Source organism: Arvicanthis niloticus, chromosome 6, assembly GCF_011762505.2.
Source record: "Arvicanthis niloticus isolate mArvNil1 chromosome 6, mArvNil1.pat.X, whole genome shotgun sequence".
Classification (NCBI taxonomy): domain Eukaryota; kingdom Metazoa; phylum Chordata; class Mammalia; order Rodentia; family Muridae; genus Arvicanthis; species Arvicanthis niloticus.
Window position 1 is genome coordinate 88,075,729 of NC_047663.1, and position 23,277 is coordinate 88,099,005.

Here is a 23,277-nt window from a genome sequence, read left to right on the forward strand (position 1 = left end):
GTGTGTGTGTACATCTGGGCTGCTGTTTCCTATTCATTCGCCTTTGGACTGTCAAAGTTTTGCTGTCTTTGGCCCTCTCGTTTTTAGAATACCAGGGCTATTTATTGATACAAAGGAGAGGTGTTCAGATCATCTCGTTAAGATCCGAGGCTCAAAATAAACATTGCATCTTTATTTGGAAACCTGCATCCTTCCTCACAGGAAGGCTCCGAGTGATTGTGTGTGAAGCTGAGGCACAAGGAGCCGTTTCATACAGCTGCCTCTGCTTATGTTTTAGACTGTGCAAATGACGCCATCAGGCACACGAGACTTTGAACAGTTTTGAGCAAAAAGGCCCGAGAGATAACTATATTCCACGTTTCTAATCACAGAAGGAACCATGAAATGATATATATTTTTTTACTTTTTTCGGGCGACAGAGTGGCGGGGGAGGGATGACAGAGGTGTGGAAAATACACAACAGAAATCAGTCAGTGGGTTTAAATGAACAGAGGAAGCGATTTTATGCCTGGGGGGGGGACACTGAGATAATAAATATGAACAATGAATATTTACAGTACGAACAACAAATAGAACATCAGTAAGTGAACACAAGACACTGACGAACCCAGTCCAGACTCTGGGACAAGTGAGCAGCTGAGTCAGAAACGGAGGAGAATGTCTGTGAGTGGTGTAAGCAGAAAGAGTCAAGGTGGCACACAGACGTGTGGCATGAGAGGGCTACAATCTACATTCGTTTCCTGTGGTGAAGCCTGACAATGCTGGGCCTCCTTCCTTCTGGGCAGAACTGATTAAATACACTCTCTCTCTTCTCTGCCTCCTCACACCTTTCTGGGGGTTTCCTAGCATGTCACCGGCCCACCCTTCCCCAAATAACATTTTTTTTCCAAGCATAGTCTATGAGAGATTGAGATTCTTCACATAGAGACACCAGCTGAGTTTGGGGAAGTGTTTAGAGAAACGTGGCTGACTCTGGCCTCAGGGACCTGCCAAGAAGAACTAGGGGAGTTGGGTAAGGCTGAATGTATGCTTTTCACCCTGCTCCCTAGAACAGGGAGCATGCTATGTCCAGTCTGAGGTGTGTTCAGCTGGGTCCCGCTGAAGAGAACCTTAGTGGAACAGAGCCAAGCCTTTTCATTTATGAGGCGGAGGGGGCTTTTGTGCTGTGCAAAGCTGGCTAGCGGCAACAGAAACCATGCAGCTTGCTGAACTGAAACTCCCTAATTACTATTTGGCTCTTCATAGAAAAAGTTGGCTGAGCCTTGCTCCGGAGACCTGGCCCAGGATTCCCTCCACTTCTGCAACTCTGGCTGCCAGAGGAATAACTGAGTCAGCTGAAGAGGAAGGAGATCCCGATGTGGAACCCGAGCAGTCCCTTCTCTCCCCTTTGACCTTTCTTTTGTCCATCTGCACTTCTCTCCTTGTTGCTAAATTTCCACTTTGGCCATGGAAAGCCCTGTCTCTTAGAGAATAAGCTATTCACCCAAGCATGCTGGGAGTGACATTCCCCACAGGCAACGTTTCCTTAGCCATCTCGATGCCTTCCTCTCTTCTCCCTCTTTGTGGCATACAGCGGCTGAACTCCAGCCTGGCTACACCGATTCAACATACAGGTTCATGGACCTTGGCTGAGGTCAAGCTGAGAGCAAAACTCTAGGGGAAGGCTGTCTGTGGAAAGGAGTCCTTGTCTGTGTGTCTCCCTATAGGTATCCGTCTGTTCCGGGGCGGGGAGGGGGACGAGATGCCCACGTGGGCAGTGCTGCTATTAAAAAAAACAAAAAACAAAAAACAAAAAACTCACAAAAATTTATCCTCCAGAGATGGGCTGGGGTTAGTCTTCTTCCTCCTCTAAACTGGTTTTTGTGACCCAGTCGTTTGGTTTGAAAGCCATTTATTTAGATGACAGACACGTAGATGTCAAATGATTAAAAAAAAAAGTAAAATGGAGATCTGAAACAGTGGTCAAAATAAACAGAGGCCACTCCTCAGTGTCCCCCAGACAGAACAATGGCTCAGAAACGACACACAGAAAATGTACCATCCAAGTTCCCTCCAGCAGCTCTGAAACACAAGATCCCATGCGCGACACTAAACTTCCGGTTTGGTATTGCGTGGCGCTAAGCCCCTTCATCCTCTCTGCTCTCTCCGCCTGTCAGCTGCATTTCCCACTCAGCCCTACCCCGGAACCCAGCTGCCTGCTCCTTGCAGACAGCACCGGGAACTGTGGGGGAGGGTCTACCACCCACCTTGGCCCCTTCCCTCCTGGGTTGACCTCCCCTCAACAGACCCATTCTTTAGCCACCCTCTAGCTCCACAGACCCAAGAGACAAAGTAACAAGGCAACTCAAGGCAACACTCCCTCCAAAGAGCTTATGAAGGTGCCAACCCACCAGGCACCCGAGACCTTGCCGCCCTGGAATCTTCATCTCACCTGTTCACACACCTGCACGAAGTCCACAATTTGCACACATCCTGCGTGTGACATCCCCCCTCTTTAATGTAAATGTTTTGGAATGTCCATAGATAAGAAAATGGACGGCCTGGAGGAAAGCTTTCATGGCCGGATTTTCACTTCACCTCCGGATGTCGGAATATTCAGACTGTTCGTCTTCCCACTCACTGCTCCCAGAGGGTCCCTGGGCGCTCTGGCCACCCACTCCACCTCGAGCATGGGCATTCGGGTGGCTTTTGCTCCCTCGCTCACCCTTGGCACCTCTGTTGGCTGTCAGGTGGTGGTCTGTGTCCCGGTGGTGAGGCCTGGAGAGCTGGGCCCTGTCTGCCAGGGGCTGGTGCTCAGGGGCTGCGGTGGGAGGTCTCTGTATGTTAGAGGTGCAGAGACTCAGGATGGAACAGAGACCTCCCCAACTCTGTTCACACTGAGCCTGGACAGTGCGGGTGACCGCCTCCTTCACGTCGTCCCCACAGGTCAGCAGCAGGTTCACAAGGTCCACATAGGGCCTAGAGATGAGAGCCGGAGGCAGAAAGTAAGGGTGGAGTATGTCCTAAAGGAGCCCTGGGGAGCTTCAAGAAAGAAGGAGGCGGTGCCTAACTTGGGCTCAGTGGGTGATCTTTGTAGACTGGGTACCATAGTAGGCAACACAGGCTATTAAGGCATTCTTGCTCTTCAGATGGGTAGAGCCCCAGGAAAAAGGGCCACTGACAATGTGGATGCACAAGAGGAAAGAAACCCCGAGGGCTAGAACATTAATTCAAGGTTGGCATTGCAGGCTGAGGAGCTGTGTGAACAGAGAACGAAGGAGTGCCTTGGGCATATCCAGGCTGCAGGAACTTGGTGAATTTTGGGTGGAGTGGAGACAGTCTTAGCAAATGGTGGAGGGCCTTCAATATCAAATTCGTGTGTGTGTGTGTGTGTGTGTGTGTGTGTGTGTGTGTGTGTGTGGTGTTGGACTAAGGAGCTCTTGAGCTGCCTTCAGAAGGCTCCACAGGTACCTTGCCCTTCATAGGGGTTGTCAGTGAGGGTCTCCCAAGGCCATGTTCCTTGTCTGTGCAGTCCTGGCTTATGCTTACAATGGAGGGCTTTTTGGTTTTTTAGACAGGGTAAGCCTGTCTAGGGGAATCTGCAAAGAACAGAGATGCACTGCAGAGGGGACTTCCCTGTGGTGTCATCTCCCTTTGCAGGTAGCAGGGTGTTGGGATGCTGTCCATAGCCCTCACAGCCAGCCAGGACTTCCCTTACGTTGGTGCGTGGGATGGCTGTCACGGTGCCCCTGTCCAGAATGAGAACAGCCCTCTGGGAGACAAATACGGTCTGTAGGGGCCTCAGAGCTGTGCTCTCCACCTGCACTGACCCCAACGACAGCCCGAGCTGTTCTTTAGCCAAACAGGTGGAGGACTTCGCTGTAAGGGGCAGAGGAAGTGTGCCCACTCTTTATATTTATGGGCTTCCTGGGTAAAGCATGTCTGCATCAGTGAGTTCTCAGGGCCTATCCATTGAGCTTTTCTTAACTCTGACTGGCCTCTTTGGATTCCAAAAAGAATGTGAGATGCTTCATGTGACTGTGTGGCTAACCAGAATCAAGCAGTCTCTAGCTGGTAAAAGTCCTGGACATACCTGCCCATGGCATACAACCCTGCCCCCATCCCCCCATAAGGAAATCACCATGGGATGTGCAGCCATTTACAAGGAACAAGGGTTTTCTCCTTCCGGGGACTTGACCTGACTCTCTGATGTCTACCCTAGGGTGCTTGTAATTTTCCCCTGCAAGTTGGCAACTGTTGCTCTGCAGAAAAAGCGAGAGTCTCTGATAAGACATGTGTTATAGTCAGTGCCATTTTTGCTAGCTACTCCTCAAGTTGGAATGGAGTGAGCTGTCCTTACTTCAAGGATGTAAGAACCAGGAGAGTACAGAAGGAAAGTCCCCTCTGGGAACACCAGGGCAAGGACGGCCTGGCCTGGGAACAGCCCAAAGGAATGTTCTGGAGCTGCTCATTTTGAGGCCTGTATTTATTCCTTGGGCTTCACGGTTTGTGCCTGGCTGGTGGGCAAGGTCCTGAGGCTCTCTCCAGCAGGCCTCTGCCAGTGGTAAGGACAGCTTCACACTGGCTCGTTGAACACTTTGAGGAAGATACCTAGAAAGAGATTCTGAAGCTGCTCATATCCTTCTACCTTTTGGAGACAAACACTATCTGAAGAAGCTCAAGTCTAACAAGTCTATCTGAAAAATGGAAGCAAGATGGATGTTCTGTCGCTTGCTGCCTCTGTCACAGTTTCTTAACCAATTCTCCCCTTTCAGCTTCTTTCCTTTAATGAAACTCTCCCGGGAGTACTGTTGTTTCTGGAGCCTTCCTCATCATGTACTTCTGCCACTGGACCCAGGACCTGAAAGGCAGACACTGGTCTCCCAAGGCAGTCCCCTTCTCTTTAGCTTGCTCTGTCTTCTCTCACAGGGAGGAAGCTGAGCCCTGTGGGGAGGGTTGTGTGTGGCCAAGGAAGTTAATCTAAACCGTGCTTTGGGTTGGCAAGGTGCCTTCTCAGGCTGCAGGCTGAGCCTGTCTGATGACAAAATCCAGCACTCAACTGGGTGTCAGCAAGGCTGAAGGAGGGGGATGTGCCTGAGGCTCCAAACCCTTGGTGACTGCCAGTACCTGGTGACAGGGTGTGCAGAGGCCCAGGAAGACTGGCCACAGCTAGGGGGAGGCAGATGATAAGGAGAAAGTGGGGTAGACAGGCAGCGCTGACAGGGGCAGCTTGCAGACTGGACATTGCTGCTGTCCCTGCTCTCAGCATGAGCCTAGAAGACGGATGGACTGGTTTGGATTCTGCAGAGACTGACTTCCTCCTCTTTAGCATGAAAAAGCAAAGTTGGCTCGCATTCTAGTGTTTGTGACTCTTGCCACACACTCAGAGATGACTTTCTTGGTATTTCAGGGCTGACAGGGCCCTTTTAATCAGTTAAGCTGGTTGAAAATTGGGCAAAGTTCAGGCAATTCTGCTTGAACTTGAGGCATTGCATCGCTGCATTGCAACAGGGAATGAGGGTTTCAAGGGAATGTAGCTGGAGTTTGGTTCACTCCGCTGTCCAGAAGGACTGGCTTAGTAGAAGGAGGCCCTGCACGTGGCCTCCTGGCAGTGTTTTTAAGACACCCACGCCTCTGCTCAGGGTGGGCCACCTGCTTCTCCAGAATAGGCCAGAGTTGGCTACCACTGCTTATTCTAAATGGTGTGTGGGGATCCTTTGAAACAAGAGTCCCTGGCCATGTTTCTGTGGAAGAGACACTAAAACACCCTTTCTAAATTCTAGGGCGGGGTGTGTGTTCCCCAAACCTGAAAATCATGAGTTCTCCCAGAGACCCCCTTTTGATCAGGATGCCAACACTTCACACACTCCAGGAATCTACTATAGATGTTTACCAGGCACCCAACCTCCCACTCACAAGGCCAAGAAGCCATTTTAAATACAGAGCCTTGGGAGGTTCCTTGGCTGTAAACATGTGCTTCTTTCAAGAGCACCTTGAAGGAAAAGACCCTAACCCTGTGGTCATGATGAGGGAGTAATTAAGAAAACCCACGAAAACTCAGCAGGTCTAGAACAGGCTAGGGAGGAGCACGGCAGAAGGTATCCTGACAGCCGGCTTACTCCTCAGATGCAGTTTCAGTCATATGGTTATCTCTGTGCTTGTGGATTCAACTAGCCACCCTCGGATCACTGTTTCAGAGACTGCTTGGCTCTGTGCTGAAGCAGATTTTTTTTTTTTCTTGACACTGTTTCCTAAGCACTGTAGACTAACACCTTACACAGCAATCGTGTTGTCTTAGGTATTACAACGCATCCAGAGTAGACGGGAGAATGCTAGATCATATGCAAGTACTTCATCGATATATCTGAGGCTTTCTCATTCATGGATGTTGGAATGTTGGGGAGGTCCTTGAACCATCCATCTCCTGTGGATAGCCAGAGAAGACTGAATTTCCATTCCCCAGGCTGCAAAGGAGGAATCAGATCTCACGGGTAAGAAACTAAAACTCTTAGCTTCACTAGCCTTCTCTATGGAATGAAAATGCTATTTTCAATCTTGTAGTTAGTTTGGAAAGACAAGCACGGTAACCCATGGATATCCAATAGGCAAGGTCCTGGCACACCAAAGAGAAAATCCAAGACAATTACTATTGCTGCTGCTATTGTTCCTTTGTAAATATTTGGGAGGACAAAAATATGTTGTAAAGCATTAGTAGGGTTCAAAAACCATGCAAAATATTTTTTTGCTTTTGGAAAGAGCAGCTTGCAGAATTTCACCACGAATAATCCAATACTGTACCAAGCAAGGTGTTGCAAGCTACCAAAGGCTGTGTAAAGTGGGTAGGGACAGGAAATGGCTGCCACCAGAATCTAGGCATTAAGTGTGGTGAAGGCAGGGAATATGTTTGGTGACATAACCGGGAGGTTGTCCCTAAAGTTGTGCTGATCTGGCCCAATGAATCACCTTGGAAAGATGGGCATTGCTACAGAGGGGGCAGTGACCGGCACTGGTCTCAACTGTCCCTTTTGCTCTGTATCTGTCTCTGGGGCCTATGGACCAGATTTCATGTTAGAAACAATGATGTTGTCTGCTTTAATGCTCTGGAAGATCCAGGATCCTGCAGGTGCGGTGTGTTTCACGGTCTGAGAGTTTTTGGCTTTATCACAGAATTGTGACTCTTTAAATCCAATTTAACATGCATGTCTAGCAGACTAAAGTTTCTGATGTGTGTTTGTGCTTTCTGCAGAGGTAGAGATGGGGAAGGAGAGTCTCTGAAAGATGAAAAGGCTGCAGATCAGATTAGAATATTTAAGAGCAACTGTTGTAGCCACACTGCCTGGACCCTAGAGCCTAGCTTTGCTTTTCCCTGTGTGTCCTACACCTCAGTGGGCTCAGTTTTCTCATCTGTGAACTGGGGATATAAAGAGTTGTTGTGAGGACTGGGTAGCACACTTGGCATAGTACCTAGCACACAAAACCAGGTGAGTGTCAGTATGTCCCAGTTGTCTATACTGACACCCGTGAGCTACTTGGACCACACAATAACCAGTAGCGGGACTTGGTTAGGGGCAGGATGGAAACTTTCTGACTGTAGATATTTTGTGCTTAGTGAAAATGATCCATTTCTGTTTGTGGGAATTTCAAATCGGATGATTTTCTGGGGGGCTTTTGAGCTTTCTGGGGCACCCCACAACTGTATCCACCTGAAGGTAGTTCACCTCCCAAAATAGCATCCTCATACACACTTCCAGCCCTCAGAACCCAGCTTGCCAGGTACCCCTTCCACCCTTCTCCTGGGGGCTGGATGCTACTCACTCATGCAGCAGGAGATCCTTGAAATGAATCATCTCCACAATCACGCCAACATTCTCCTGCGCTGCCGAGCACAGGTCGTGCTTGAGATAGCATTCTTTCTGCAACTGGTAGACCATTTCCCTAATTGCCGGACACTTCCTGCTGATGCAGCCAAACTTATGCCGCAGGGCATGGGCCTTGCACCTTAGGGCATCCTTGATGAATGACTTGCCCTGAAAACGGAGGACACAGAAGGGAGGGGCCGAAGGAGATTTTGTCACTAGCCAGGATGACACATGCCAGTTTCAGGGTTGCACAGGAGTCTTTAATCTCAGGGTCCCAAGGTTCTATTTGGATGGATGTTCTTTCAGGTGAGAGGCTACACGGGAGCTACATCCAAGAGTGACATGACCCCATCCCCCACCCCACGTCCCCATCAGGTCAGAGTACAGGAGCATCTCCACCTCTCCACTCCAGTTACTCTTCCAGTTTCCTGAAACTGGGGCTTCCTCCAGGCAGCTGGGTGGGGACTGTCTGGTAGCAAATTATCTGGAACCCCAGGGGACTGGGCCATAACTCCCTGGCCAGTATCAGGGAGAGTACACTTCTTTTTGCGCTCTAGCTATGGGAGGCACTTGGAGCATTTCCTTTCTAGGGCTCTAGCTCATGGTCTTGTCTGCTCCTCTTGTGCTTCTACAAGGAACATCCTTTGCTTTTAAACGGCTGGGATTCCAGTTTCTAAAAGGCCCACCTGGCACCTAGCGTGGCCGCTTTCGAGTGGGATAGGGAGCATCCTCCCAGCTCTGCCTCAGAGAGATGAGGCAGCCCGGCACACATATGACTCACACTGTGCCAAGGCCAGAAAAGAGATAGCTTCCGGGATATGGGAGCAAGCTCCTGCCTCCACTCCTATCCACCTGGCCTAGAGACATTGTTGGGTGTCCAACAGCGACTCTCTCTTCAGTTACTATGGTAATAGGCCATTGGAAAAGGCAACCTCTGATTTTTGTTTTTGTTTGTTTGTTTTAGTAGCAGGTCTGGAAGTCACTGAGTTGAGAAAGTGAACCAGGTTAGGTTGGAAGTGGGAAGCTAGCCAGCATATTTATTTTGGTTTTCTCTTTAGATAGGTCTACAGACAGTGGAAACCCATGTGGCACACACACCCTTCCTGTGGCTCCTGTTTCTTTTATTTGGCCGGAGCCAAATGGGATGGAGGGCAGGGCTTGGCACTTTCCTAAGTGGCTGTGTGCTGAGAAGTGACTTGGAAAGGGTGCTTCTACCTTGAGAACATATTCCTATTGGTTGAGAAAACAAGGAGGGATGGATCTCTGTGAGGGCTGCGGCAAGCTGGTGTTTGTATTCTTCTCTGACATCCGGTGGGAAGGCCCTGGCCACACTCCTCTCTTCCGGATTTCCTATGGTGTGTGTCCCAGCTCCAGTCAGTTCTGATGGGGGTTGGGGGGTCACCCTTTTTAAGGAGACTCGAGGAGTTCAAAGTTCTTTCCCTTTCCTCCTGGTTTCTGTTTCCCCTTCCGATACCTCACATCCTCCGCAGTTTAGGCTGCAGGCCCATCTCATCCCTTTCTGGTAGACAGGCCTTGCTTTGTCAGGCTGTCCACAGGGTGTCAGCAGACAGTGACTGCTCTTTTATAAAATCACACCTCAACTGTTGACCTCTTCCGAACTTAGTCACCATGCTCCAGTGAAATAGGAGAGGAAGTGTGTGAGATAAAACGGTGTTTCAACAGAGACGAGAGCTGGGCACAAAGTGAAGGCGATCCTAATGCCACATGCCATCTAAACATGCATTTGGGCCCTCTGTGACAGGACCATCAGCTTGCTTACTGGTTTTCTGCCCTAGGCAGCAACTCAGCTCTACCTTGGGATATCTGAGGTGGATTCAGCTCTGAGTGTAAGACAAGGGAGGTTCAGTCAGGGTTTTGACTTTTCAGATTGGAAAAGGAGACTCTGCTCACTGCTATTTGGAGGCTGTGAATTGTCTAGGATATATATATATATATATATATATATATATATATATATATATGTGTGTGTGTGTGTGTGTGTGTGTGTATATACACACATATACATATATATATGTGTGTGTGTATATATATAATCAGATGAGCCTTTGCTACCTATAGCCAGGATCCCTGCCACGTCAGCCCTTTCTTCCTAATGTGATGGTTTTTTGGGACTGGGTTCTAGTTTTCCAGACTGTTTATCACTGGCTGTGACTTCAGTGTTCAGCCTGCTCTGCCTGGGTGGTTACAGCATAAGAATGTAGAAGGATTTGACACTCCAGAAAACAGAGCAATGGGGAAACACAGAAACACCAGTGCCCAGCTGCACACCTGCAAACACCAGACTCCCTCAAATAACTCAAGTCCAGGAAATCTGCTAACAAGTCTCTCCAGCCAATCTTTCAACCCCTCTATAGCAGCCCAGAATATTTTTTTTATGTTCTATGTTCTTTTTACCTGGGCATCGAATTTTCCAGCGTTGTGTAGAAACGTCATGCAAATCCCATGTAAGCCCTGGATCTCACAAGAGTTGTTCTCGAAACATTCAAACACACCACACCCCACGTCCCCGGCGTTGACCAAACAGTGCTGGATCTCCGCTGAAACGAAAAGTTGCACACAAAGTTTTCTGCCGTGCTAAGAGTTAATAAGGGCTAGAGAAAAAAATTAAGGAGAGAAAAGTCGTGCCAATTTCAAAATCTAAGGAATGGAAGGAAAAATGTCATTATTTACTACTGTGTGGAAAGTATGGGTATTTGTAAAATTAGCCAAGATAAACAAATATCACAGTCAGAAGTTAGTTTGAGCTTTTTCTTTTCTTCCTTTTTATCTTTTCCACTTAATGAGGGTATTTGTGGGGCTCCTGTTCAAGAGCAGAAAACACTTTAGCTTTTGAAACCCACAGGGAAAATAAGACTTAAAAGTGACCACATTTCATGAATTAAATGTCGTTCTCTACTTGGGGCTGCAGGCCATTTCCTTCCTGACCCCAGACGAAAGCGTCCAAGCAACTTCAATTCAGCTTTATGATTCAACACCTAAAAATCAAAACAAGATTCCTATTAAAGCCGTGCCTCCAAACCACCCGTATTAAAAATGCCAGGCCATTGAGGCTGCAGCTGGCAACAGCCTCAGAACGGAGGAGGCAGGTGGGGGCTGGCCTTTCCACCCGCCACCATTCGCTTTGGAAGTTCCTTTTAATTAGGGATCCGGTGTGAGATATCACTTAATCCCCTCGAATCCCTGAGGCCCTGAGAGCCTGCTCCCTCTTCCAAGATGTCCTAATTCGTCAGCCTGAAAGTACAGATCGGGAGCTGTCAGGCTGCGGCAGTGCAGTCTCATGCCTCGCTCGCTCACGCAGTTCTACGATTTAAACCAACCGCAAAATTACATGAGGAAAGTGTATTTTGGAAGAAGGGCGGGGCACGAGTCGAAAAATCTGTATCAGATGAAATCTAACAAGAGAACGAGGGGCGTCTGTTTGTGAAGGGGTGCCTAAATCCGAGAGGGGGCAGAGCGGACGAGAGACCCTGGACTGTGCGCCTGGGCGAGAGGCTGAACTGACTCCACGCGTGACCGCGGGCAGGGCAGCGATCACTCATTTGGAGGACCCTGACCGGCACTTGTGCATTCCGGCTCAGGCAAGGAGCGCACGCACGCCACGGCCGCCACTTTCACGCGGTCCCCCGAGGAATAGCGGGGGTGGGGGCGTGAGCTAGAAGTCGAGCGGCAGACACGTTTCTTTCTCTCCCGGGAGCTGGGAAGAAGGCCAGCCCCGTGTGCCACACGCCAGGCTCTGCGCTGCAGCTTGCTGGTGAGCAGGGCCGCGCACGACTCGGGTCGTGTCAACATTTCTTCCCTTGCTGACCTGGCTAGGAGCATGGCCGCAGCATCAGAGGTACGCTTTGAGAACCCCCTCCCCCAAAGGAAAAGTTCTCGATGCCATTTAATTGACCAGGAAAGTTCTGGGATGTCCGGCATCTTTGGAGGAAAGGGAGACAGTCCCTGCCAGGCTGGCCGCCTTGGAAACGAAGTTCTGGGTGCAGGGCGAGCCCAGCTCCGGGGACCCTTGGTACCTAGCATGAGCCAGGCGGGACGAAGTGCACCCTGCTCCGGGCCCGTGACTCTGGCTGGAGCTGGCAGCAGCGTCAAGCGCAGCCTCGTTCCCCCTCAGCCCCGGGGGAGGCTAGCAACAAGTCCTGCCTCAGCCATTTCATCACCCTGCTAGCACGTGCGGATTCCGGGCTCTCGCTGCCGGGGCCGGACCTCGCTTCGCCTCGCTCGTCCCTCTGCACGTCCCGAGCCACCAAGAGTTTGTGCCGCCCGGGGTGAGCTCGGGTCGCCGGCTTGGGGCGAAAGGCACCCGGCGCGCTGCGAGCATGCACCCTGTTCTACCCCCGGCAGCTCCGGGCTGCAGGGCGCACGCGTTTACCTGTGTTCTGCAGGGACAGGCGGCCTTTCTGCTGCGAGCCCCTGTCTTGGGGACCTTCCGGAGGGTTCGTGGAGTCCGTCCCCCGCGCCGGGTCCAAGGTGGCAAACACCAAAGCCAGGGTCACAAACTGGCCCAGCCGCTCCGCACACATGGTTCTGGGTATCACCCTCCCGCCTGGAGACCTGGATTCTTTGTGCGCCCCTCCTCCTCCTCTTCCTCCTCCGCCGCTTCCCCCCTCCTCCCACTCTTCCTCCTCGCTGGCCCCTTCCCTCCTCCTCGCCGCGGCTGGGATAGAGGTTACCCAGCACCCTCCCGTAGCTCTCCGGAGAGCATGTGACCAGGCCGTTAGCCGCGCCGCGAGTGCCCGGCGATAGCAGGGATGGTGCCTCAAATATCCCTGGAAGCTCTGGTGTCACTTGAATGAAGGAGTCGAGCAGGTGTTGTCCCGGAGGCTGGACCAATCGGAGACCCCAGCCCGTTTGACAACACAGCGGGAGGCGGGGCCTGCGCCAACTACTACGGGAGGAAGCGGAGCGCCGCCGGGAGCGCCCCACAAAGTTGCAGACCTGGCGGCGGCCACGCGTTTGCGTGAGTGTGTGTGAGCGCGGCCCGAGACGCGTGTGCGGGTGCTCAGGGGCAGTGGCCGAACGGACTGAGGGGGGAATAATTAAAGCGGATGCCAGCTCTACTTGCAACTAAAAACTAAAAAAAAAAAGGGGGGGGAAGGGTGGAGCGGGAGAAGTCGGTCTTCACTAGGATAGAGTCCCCAGGGTTCGCATCCGGCTGGGAAAGTTTCCTCTTTGGAACACAGTGACATTCTCAGCCCCGAAGCCTGAACAGATTGGAACAGATACCTGGGCACAGAGATGGTGCGAGCAAATTGAGCTCTGGTAGGAATTCCTAAGCGTCGTGAAGCTTGATATTAAAAAAAAAAAAAAAGGCACTTGGAGACAGGCGCTGAAGCCCTGAAGCGCTTGGCCCGATTGACTGCCCACTTCCCATTTTCTTTCTGCCTGGATTTGATGGATCCAACAACACCTGGGGCGTCTCGTCTCGCCCCTCCTCCAATCCAGACGGATTCCTGTCTGGGCTTCAGGGATCCAGGTGACAATCCAGACTTGCATCATTTCCTGGCTGGTGGCTTGGAGGCCCAGGCAGCCTTGGATCAGGCGGCCCGCGGAGCATCGCGTGCCCCAGAGGCCTGAGCTTGACAGGCAACTTTAGGCGTCTCCAAACACACTCTTCATATTTTTTTCTTCCCCAAATGCCACTCAGCCCAGCTACGGGTTTTCTTTACCCCGCAGTCCTCTGATGTAAAATTAAAGCAACCCCCGCCCAAATCTGGGGACGTTCTCTGCATCTTTTCTCCCCTTCCTGAAGCCCCCTCCTTAAGCACCCTGGGAATCATCGCCTTCAGCAGCAATCTCCGCGGCTGGAGGATACAGGGAGAAAGTTGGGCGCTGCCGGGAGCGTCTCTCCTCCCTGCTGTGTGTGTACGTGTGCACGCTCACGTCTCCCTCGCTCTGGGCCCGGGACAGGAACTGCTGCTCTTGGCCTCGTTAACCTGAAGGAGTAATTCGGGGGGCCAGCTTGGTTGGGGGAGGGTGGAGAGGCAAGCGCTGCCACCTAGCGCCACCTGGTCCTCGTCCGGTATTGGCACTCCTTGCCCCTCCCCCGCACTCCCCACCCTAGTCTTGGAGAACAGGTGAGCCTGGGTACCAACTCTCAACCCCTGTCCTTGCCCGACTTCCCTCTCGCCCTCGCATTCTGCAGTAATGCGCCTGGGAGGTTTCATCACCCACCGCCCGCGGCGACTGCAACCCTGGGCCTCCGAAGCGAGGCGCGCTCTCAGCCTCTTCTGAGCCTACGTGTGACACGCCTGGGGGAGGGGTATAGAAATGGGCGCGCAGGTTGACTTTCCGCAGCTGCTCAGCTTTCCCTGGGTGCCAGCTGTTCTCCAGCGAGGGAAATGAGGAAGCTGGGGGTTAGGGTGACTTCTGCTTCAGACTGGAGGAAGGAGGTGGGAAGGTGCCCTGGGAATGGGCTTTCCAGGCGCAGGACTTCTTGGAGCTTCTGTCCATAGTACCACCCAGCCCAGAGAATGGTCACTTTGAGTCTCTTAGTCTTCAGTGGGAAGAAACTGGCCATTCGTGACCATAATAGCAGTGACTTCCTCATTTGTCTTTTGAGGAAGGTGGGTGGATGCTGGGTATAATGGTGGACCATCTTTGCTGTTTGAATAGTCAATTTAGCTCCCTTTATTAGTTTGAGGGGGCACCCTCCTCTACATCTTTCAAAACAAAACAAAAAAGCATTTTGCTCTGCTCCCACCGTTTAAGGCCAAAAGTTTCCTGGGAGAGTCAAGTGGCCCTCAGCCTTACTTAACTTGAGCTAGGTAGACCTCTCTTGTGGCCTCTTTCATGAACAAAAGTGGTATCAGAGAAACAGAATCTGGAGATTCAGGCAGCAGAGGGAAACCACCCTCTTTGTTCCGTTGTCGAGAGGCCCTGCACCTGTCTTTAGAGGGTCTGCATGGTTTGAAAGAAAAAAATCATCTGAGGCTTTAACTTCAAGTTTCAAAGGAATTTCCTGGTTCCCATCTGAACCTGCTGGTGCTTTGGAAAGAGCGCATAGTAGCTAGATGCGTGGTGCTGTAAGTGCACATGGCATCCCTTCTTGAAGTTTCATCTCTGGCCAATGCCAAAGCATTCAGACAAAGATGCTCTCCCAGTCCAGTCTCACCGAGGCTGCAGACCAACTGGGAGGTTTCCTTGGTAATCCTCTAGGATAAAGAGCCAGAGCAAAATGATGACGGGCATGGCTCACACTGCTGTCTTTGTGGTGATTTCCCTCTTCTCTGCAGATTCCTTTATCTCCCTGGGGCTGAGTTTGGCAGTTGAGTAGAATGGGCTGGGGACAGTAGATTACGCTTACAAAGCTAGCATGAATTAAGCACAGGCACTGCACACATCAAAAGGTTGAAACTTTGGTATCTCTCTAACCCTAACACCCACCCTAAGACTTGGAGGAGCAAAGACTGGTCAGCCAGTGCTGCCCTTGGGGTTTCAGTGTCTGTGGACAGGCCCACCTCAGTTTGAGACATATAACTGCTGAGACAGGTCTGGTTTGTCTGTGACAGCCAGACTTGTGGAGCAGAGAGGGCTCTTCCTGATGTGTTTATAAAAAGATAAAAGATATAGCCGGGCAGTGGTGGTGCACGCCTTTAATCCCAGCACTTGGGAGGCAGAGGCAGGCGGATTTCTGAGTTCGAGGCCAGCCTGGTCTACCGAGTGAGTTCCAGGACAGCCAAGGCTATACAGAGAAACCCTGTCTCGAAAAACCAGAGAGAGAGAGAGAGAGAGAGAGAGAGAGAGAGAGAGAGAGAGAGAGAGAGAGAGAGAGAGAGAGAGAGAGAATATGTTCTATGGGTGTGTGGAGAGGTATGGGGAAGGGGATGTCTCAGCAGGCCCATGCAGAGGCATCCCTTCTCCCTGAGGGACCAGCCACATACTGGTATAGTATAGAACAGAGTTTATTCAGGGCATGGGGAGGGGAGTTAAGAGGGTTTTAGAGGCAGAGAGAGAGAGAGAGAGAGAGAGAGAGAGAGAGAGAGAGAGAGAAAAGAGAAGCAAAGGCTGGCCATGACCACGTGGAGAGAGGGGAAGGGAACGGGGAAGGAGCTAGGGGACAGAGGGATCAAGAGATCAAGAGCGAGAGAGCAAGAGAGAGACAGAGAGAGATGGGGGGCAAGCAGCCCCTTTTATAGTGGGCCAGGCCTACCTGGCTGTTACCAGGTAACTGTGGGGGTGGAGTTTAAACAGAATGTTAACAGTTTCCATGGAGGCAAAACACAAGAATAGGGGAGGGACACTGTGAGCTTTGTGTTAGGGATGAGGCTGTCCAGTTTGGTGCTAAAGAGGGAGACCAAGCTAGCCATGTGGTAAGACTGGGCCATGCTGCCAAATCTGCACTCTCTATGGAAGATCTATCATCTTGATAGGCATCTAAAGATATGACAAAGGATGCTCTCTGATTGGGTTCTCTTTAATACTCAGAGAAAGCTCTGGGCTGGGTGGGTACATTTCGGAGCAAGGCAAATCCAGTGGAAAGGAATAGGTTGAAGTCTGTGGGTTGTGGTATCCAGAAGGACAGAGGTATCCTTGCAACGATGTGAGCTGGGGGTTCCTAGCACATAGGCTCATTCTAGCTTGCTGAGGCAGCGATTATAAGTTGTCCAGGCTTCTGAGAGGTTCCAGAGCCTGAGAGGGGAACATGGCTTACACTGGGGAGCTCCGCCCACTGAATGCCCCATCCTATTGGGGCAAACTGGCTGAGGTTATGGCACCACCTTATGGCCAGAAAGGGTACTGTCTGACCGAGTAGTGGACTCACTTCTAGGACCTGTTAACACTAACTGGGCTTCCCAGGGTCTGCTCAATATTTGCACACCAGCTCACCCAGGTCCAGCCAGTTCTCACAGGGCTATGATTTAACTTCCTGCCCACAAGGAAGGACATCTCTCTCAAACATTTTTATTTTCCGTCTTTCTTCCATCTGCCTTCCCTCCACCGCTTTCTTCTGTGCACTCACTCTGCCTTTTCATGCTTGTAGGAAGGAAAACAGGAAAAAGGGGGGTGGGGGTTAGAGGTAAAACTGGACAAAGTGTCAAACTGCTGCATCAGGCTCCCCAAATTCTCATAAGCAGAAGTCTCCCCTAAAAAATCCGGATCCTCCCCCTTGTCTTCGTTCATTGGTTGCTTTATTGACCAGGCTTCAGGATTAATAGAGACGAAGTCTTTCCCATTTGGTTTTGTTTATTAACACATCTCCAAAATGTTTTCTGTTCTTTTTTTCCTGGCAAACCTCAGCTCTCCAACATCCGATTGAAGAAGGCTTTTGGTTCTGGCCTGGAAACCGACCACTTACAATATTTTTTTTTTTTTTTAAAGCTGGGCACCGTGCTGCATGTCTTTATTCTCAGCTACTTGGGTGACAGAGACAGGGGGGTGGGGTGGCTTGAGCCCAAGACGTTGTGGCTAGCCTTACTATGGCTAGCAATACTGTGAGGAGAATATATTCTGAGTTCTCTAACTAGCTTTCAAAGTGCTGGAACACATCACTTGAGAGCTGGGCATTTTCTCTGTCTCATCATAGTAGTCAAGCCATTCCTGGATTGGCCAGAAATACAAATGATACAAAGGAAAAATTTAAAGTCTTAGAGAATAAGGACACTATATCCCTCCCAGTAGATTTGTTTCCTGGGATAGCATGAGAAGACAGTGACCATCAAGTAAGTGTCTGTCGTGTTAGGGTTTTATCCCAAAGCCTCAGCAGAACCCAGAAACTGTCACTGTTTTCCTTGGGATGTAGCTTTTTCTTTCTTCTCATGTTGAGACAAACTTCAGGAAAAAAATATCCCAAGCAAGGGGCTGTCTGGTTTCCTAGCTGAGTCCAGAGGGACACTTGTGCTGGGAAAAAGGTGGTGTTCCTTCTTGCTGGTTTTGAAACTTTGGCTGAGAAATGCTGAATTTCGGGTGGATGAAGGAGTTTTTTTCTTTTTCCTTTCTTTCTTTCTTTCTTTCTTTTTTTTTTTTTTTTTTTTTTTGTGGGACTTGTTTTCCAAATGAACCTGACTTTGAAAGTCTTTGGTAAATGATGAAATGATTTAACCCTCATTGTGCCCTCAGACGCCTTTGAAATGTTTATTCTTCTCCTTCCCCTTCCTCCTCTTCCTCTTCTTTTTCTTTTCCTTTTCTCTCTCTGCCCCGCCCACAGTTCTATTCACAAAGACTGCGACTTCATGACTTTTGTCAATTTTTAGAAGTCTTCTGAAGACGACATTAGAAGAAAAGATATAGTGAAATTCATTGTATCTTAAAATTATTTGGTATGACCTTTGGTGAGTCTATGGGCCTATGCATAAATCACAGAATCTTGATTTAACTTTTTATATCTTTGACATTTTATCATCCTAGGGATTATTTAATCATTATTCACCAATAACTGTCAATTATGGTAACGGTCTCTGAAGTGGGACGCCACAGAGGGATGATGGAATGATCTGGAAGGGAGGTACAGGAAGGGAGGGAGAAACTGCTGGTGCATTGTACAGAGCGCCCCCTCTGCTCTCAAGATGATATGACAGGCAGATGACACCATCTTTGCAGTCCTCCTCTAATGGTCATTGCTTATTTTTTCCTTGGACATGCATCTATCTATCTATCTATCTATCTATCTATCTTCTATCTATCTATCTATCTATCTATCTATCTATCTATCTTCTATCTATCTATGTATCTATCTTCTATCTAAATGGTTCTGTTTATGGGGCATACTTCTTTTGCTTTCCACGAATATGGAAACTCTAATTTTATGTAGAGAATGGCTGAGAGAAAGACTGACAGCAGGAGATGTACACTTGTCAGGCAAATGAGATCAATGTAAAAATGGCAGACCTGCACACTGGCGATGGCTATGGCACAGTGAGCTCTGTGAGCAAGTTCCAGGCTATGAGCCAACCAGATGCCAGCCTAGATGGTCCACCTTACGGTTCTGTGAGTAGATAGAGACAAGGAACAAACAGCATACTTCCAGATGCTGTGGAAAATCCACAGGAACGATTTTATCATAAAATATTTTGCAACACGAACTTGGAATTCCCATCTTCCTAACAGAATGGTGGCAGGTGTTCTTTATATCTTCTGTGATGTTTTCTTACCAAAATCTACTTGACACAGTTTAAAACAGACAATAGAGGAGTCCAGTCAAAGTTAGTTGCAAAGAAATACATAAAATGGAGAGATAGGGGGGCCGTCCTGATGAATCACCCTTATGGGTGTTTACTGTGAACTGTACTTCACTGCTATGAAGCAAAGGGTACAATCAGTCTCTCCCAAACAAAGCTTCAGTCTGTCACAGGCTTTGGTAAGAGTATAGATGAGCTAGAACTCACTGTCTTGGGATCTGAGATGGCCGAGATGGCTTCCCCAGATTCACACGTGCCACCTGCCGAGCAATTAGATGCGGTCATATGGACAGTGCTCATGTTAGGTTAATATCTTTTCAAAACTTGGAAATTATGCTGTGAAAATTTTAAATTGTTAAGTTTTACAGTAAAGTTTTACTTCCATAGGTTAGAACCAAACAAGCAAGCAAGCAAACAAGCAAACAAATAAACAACAGAACTCTGGCAGCAGTGTCTGGGATGAGACCAATTATTTCTTGAATGCAAAATACTAACCCCAAAATGAATACTCTGTGGACGTTGGGGTCCCCATGTCAGTGGCCATCTTCGTCACTCATTGGTGACCCACACTCACCCCTGACACTGTTCATCTCCAGCTGTTGGAGCAGGAGGCTGAGAGGGAGCTGTCTCACACGGTCCTCTACTTATTTTCTCTCAGTGTTATTCAGACTCAGGTGGGGACGGACAGCACAGGAGCAAACCCATGTGACATAGAAGCTTTATCTTAAAGGAGTTTATAGGATTAAAAAATTAATTAATTAATTAATTAATTAATTAATTAATTTAGTGGAGCTAGAATGGAACCTAAGGCTTCGTGCATGCTAATGGCAGGCACAGGGGCTCTACTGTTGAGCCGGTCCCTAGAGAATTTTTAAGCTCTCAAAATCTTCATTTTACAGATCTTAGAACCTTACCTACTCTGGCATTTATTAATTCATCCAACAAACTCCACACATATCAACAGGGACACTGTGGCTGCCGTTATAGTTTAGCATGGAGAAGGTTATTTTTATAACACATACAGTGGGGATTTTGATAGAGAGGAACCAAGAAGATGGTGGAGGGACTCCTAAGAGGTGTCGTCAAAGGTGAAAAAAAAATCTTAGTTTTTATATTCATAAAAAAACAGGAAGTGAGTCTTGAACAATAGTTGGGAGGCATTTAGAATCTGGAAGAGAGAGGGAACAGGAGACCTGGAGAGCTGGGGGTTGGGAAGGCTGGTGTTTGAGAAGGCAAGGATTCATGTTGGCTCTGTGTTCATCTGCAGGCACGGCCACACACCGGTTACTGACTGGCATGTGTCATGAGACATGCAGCTTGGGCCTTTTTCCTAGATCTGCACACATCACTGAGAGCACTTACCTAGCTGATGCAGTGTAACTATCTGTACATCCCTTTCTGGGCCTGTGGCTGTCATTCACATGTAGTAGGAACAAGACGTCACTAAGCCCTGCATGACTAAAAAGAAAACCCAGTTGCTAAAGAAAGGTGGGGGGGGGGGGGGAGGGAAGTTCTCAAGTTGGTCTGATTTTGAGTAGATCATAATGAGGTTGGAAGGTTATCATTTAAAAAAAGTGAAAGACAGTCCAGCTGGAAGTCTTTCCCTCTCTGTGTTAAACTTCATTGTTTGACAGTTTCATACACTGATAAAATGGATTTCATTCATTTCCACCCTTCACACACCAGCCTGTTTTTTTTTTTCTCATCTCTCTCCTGATGTATCCCTTCTTCTCAACAGGACCCCTTTCTCTTCTTTTCTCTTTTTTGAGTGTGGTCCACTGAGTCTAACTAGTAACCCTCCTTGCCTGAACATGGTAGAGGGCTGTCTATTAGCACAAGGGCAATTTATCAGAAGAAAATTACACCCTCCACACACACCCCCAGCAGCCACTAATGATGAGTAGCCCATCAGAGAGAGAGAGGAGGCCTCATAGGCCCCGCCCACATCCATGATGAAATTTTGAATGTGTGCAGGCCTTGTGCAGACAGCCACAGCTGCTGTGAGCTCACAACTGCAGTGGACTCGCCGTGTTTGGAAGCCATCTCTTTACTGTGCATTTTCACCTCTGACTCATCTACTGTACATGCCGCCTCTTCTGTGTGAGCTTTGGAGGGGTGACATAGGGCGGGGCACTCCACTGACCTTTATCCTCAGCACTTTGGTCAGTCATGGGGTTCTGGACTAATTGTTGCCTGAGTCAATGAGGAGCCTTTCTGATGGAGGCTGAGCACAACACCAATCTATGGGTATACACATGATTGATTATCTGGAAGATAATTCAACAACATGATTGTCTTAGATAGGGGTTTATTGCTATGAAGAGACACCAGTGACCATGGTAACTCCTATAAAGCAAACATTTAATGGGGGCTGGTTTACAGTTTCAGAGGTTTAGTCCATTTTCATCATGGCGGGGAGCACGGCATCATGCAGGCAGGAGTGGTGGTGGAGGAGTTCTACATCTTGATCCACAGGCAGCTGAATTATACCATCTTCCATAGGCATCCAGGAGGGAACCTCTTCCAAACTGGGCAGAGCTTGAGCGCTAGGAGATCTCAAAGCCTGCCTACATAGTGACACACTTCCTCCAACAAAGCCACACCTATTCCAACAAGACCACACCTCCTAATAGCCACTTCCAATGGGTCAATCGTATTCAAACCACCACAACGCAATCTTTGCCAAAACAATACTAGTAGGGGACTCTGACCTTCCTAGTCAGGAGCTCTTGACCAGGGTATGGAAACAGGCCTAAGTTCTTTCCTGTGGAGTGGGTGTCAAGTCCAAGCATAAAGTAGTTTCTTAACTTTGTAACAGTCATGTCTCTATTGTAGTACAGGGCACATCTTGTCTAGAAGGTCATTATTGTAACTTGCAAGATCTACACCTGGGTAAGACTGCTCATGACACCTCTCCCCAGAGGTCTGAACAGCACCTTCTGGCACCTTCTGCTTAGTTGATTGGGAGGAAGCTTCTTGTCCAGCTTGATTTCTCTGTGTCCTATGAGCCATCGGATTAAGTTTCGGTGGCAACCAAGAGCAATGGCAGTAGCCTGAATTGCTTTGGGAGCTTCTAGGAACTTCCTAGATAACAGCTTACAGGGAGGTGTCCCACACTTGACACTGGAATTTTCATTTAGTAACCATGACTTCTCGAAGAAGCATTATCCATCCATAGAGGGTACTTCCATTCAATTTCACGACCCCACCTCTCTTTCAACAAACTTACGCAATAGTGGTTTCCATACAGCTTTTCATATAGCCCTAGTTTTGGTTACAGCTCCTTCCTTCTCCCTTTTCCTGTCCTATTACCCCCTCCCTGCTTAAACCTTCCCACTCCCAGGATTCTCCCCCTCCTCATTCATGTCCCTTGCATTCTACTATTTCCCTCCCTTATAGCCTCTTTCCCCTCTCCCCAGCCACTGGATTCCTTCTGTCGTTTCAGATGAGCGTGCTTCCCTTTAGGACGTCTGTGTGTGACTCAGGACACACAGCAGGTGGAGGTGTTAGAGATGCCAATGCTCCTTAAGTGGTCAGGTGGCGAGTGGGAGATGCAGGAGGGGCTTCTGCACAGGAGGCAAGTGAGTGGTCCAGACAGAAGCCGAAGCCTCACTTTCAACAGATGTTGCCATCTCGCCTCTCTCACGTGGTGTTCCCATCCCCCTCCTGTCTCAGAATGTTGTCTCTGTGTTTGCTCCCGCAGAGCCGAGAGTGTCATCTTCAGTATTACCCTGTCTTCCGTGTCTCTGCAGGAAGCTCAACCCTGTGTCTCATTTCTGACTCCAGCATGCCTGCTCAGCCCATTCTCTTCCTAATTCCTGTTGTCTGAGCCTCAGAGCTACAGAGTCAACCTACATGCCTCCATTTTGGTTGGTCTCTGTAGAAAGAATATCTTGTGTATTGTATGGGTGCATCACCCATCAATTAAAAAGCCCATGATCTATGGCTTAGGCCAGAATTAGACATCTGGGAGGAGAAAGAATTCTGGGATAGAGCCAGGCGGGAGATCTGCCTGGGAAGACGTGAGGAGACTGCCACATGGCACCTGAGCACAGGTAACCAGCCACATGGCAGAATGTAGATGAAAATAAATGGGGTATTTTAAGTTGTGATTCTAGTCAGAGAAGAGCCTAGCTATATGGCCAAGGTATTTGTAAATATATTTTGCGTCTGAGTCTTATTTGGGGCCTGGGGCTGGGAGGGAGAACAAAGACACAACTTCTACAACTCTCTCCCTCTCTGGTTGTCCCTTCTCTTTTCCCATTGTGTATAAACCCAATGGGTTTACTCCGAGTCTGACACTG

At 49.2% G+C, this 23,277-nt stretch overlaps 1 protein-coding gene across 1 annotated transcript; it reads right to left on the reverse strand.

The window, feature by feature from the left end:
• Positions 1-376: 376 nt before the first annotated feature.
• Stc2 (stanniocalcin 2) lies at positions 377-12,862 on the reverse strand. The gene is made up of 4 exons (XM_034507816.2): positions 12,229-12,862; positions 10,254-10,396; positions 7,795-8,006; positions 377-2,958 (listed from the first exon to the last, which is right to left on the reverse strand). Exons 1-4 carry the CDS (start codon positions 12,377-12,379, stop codon positions 2,574-2,576), a joined length of 891 nt encoding a protein of 296 aa, XP_034363707.1. The 5' UTR covers positions 12,380-12,862; the 3' UTR covers positions 377-2,573.
• Positions 12,863-23,277: the final 10,415 nt, after the last annotated feature.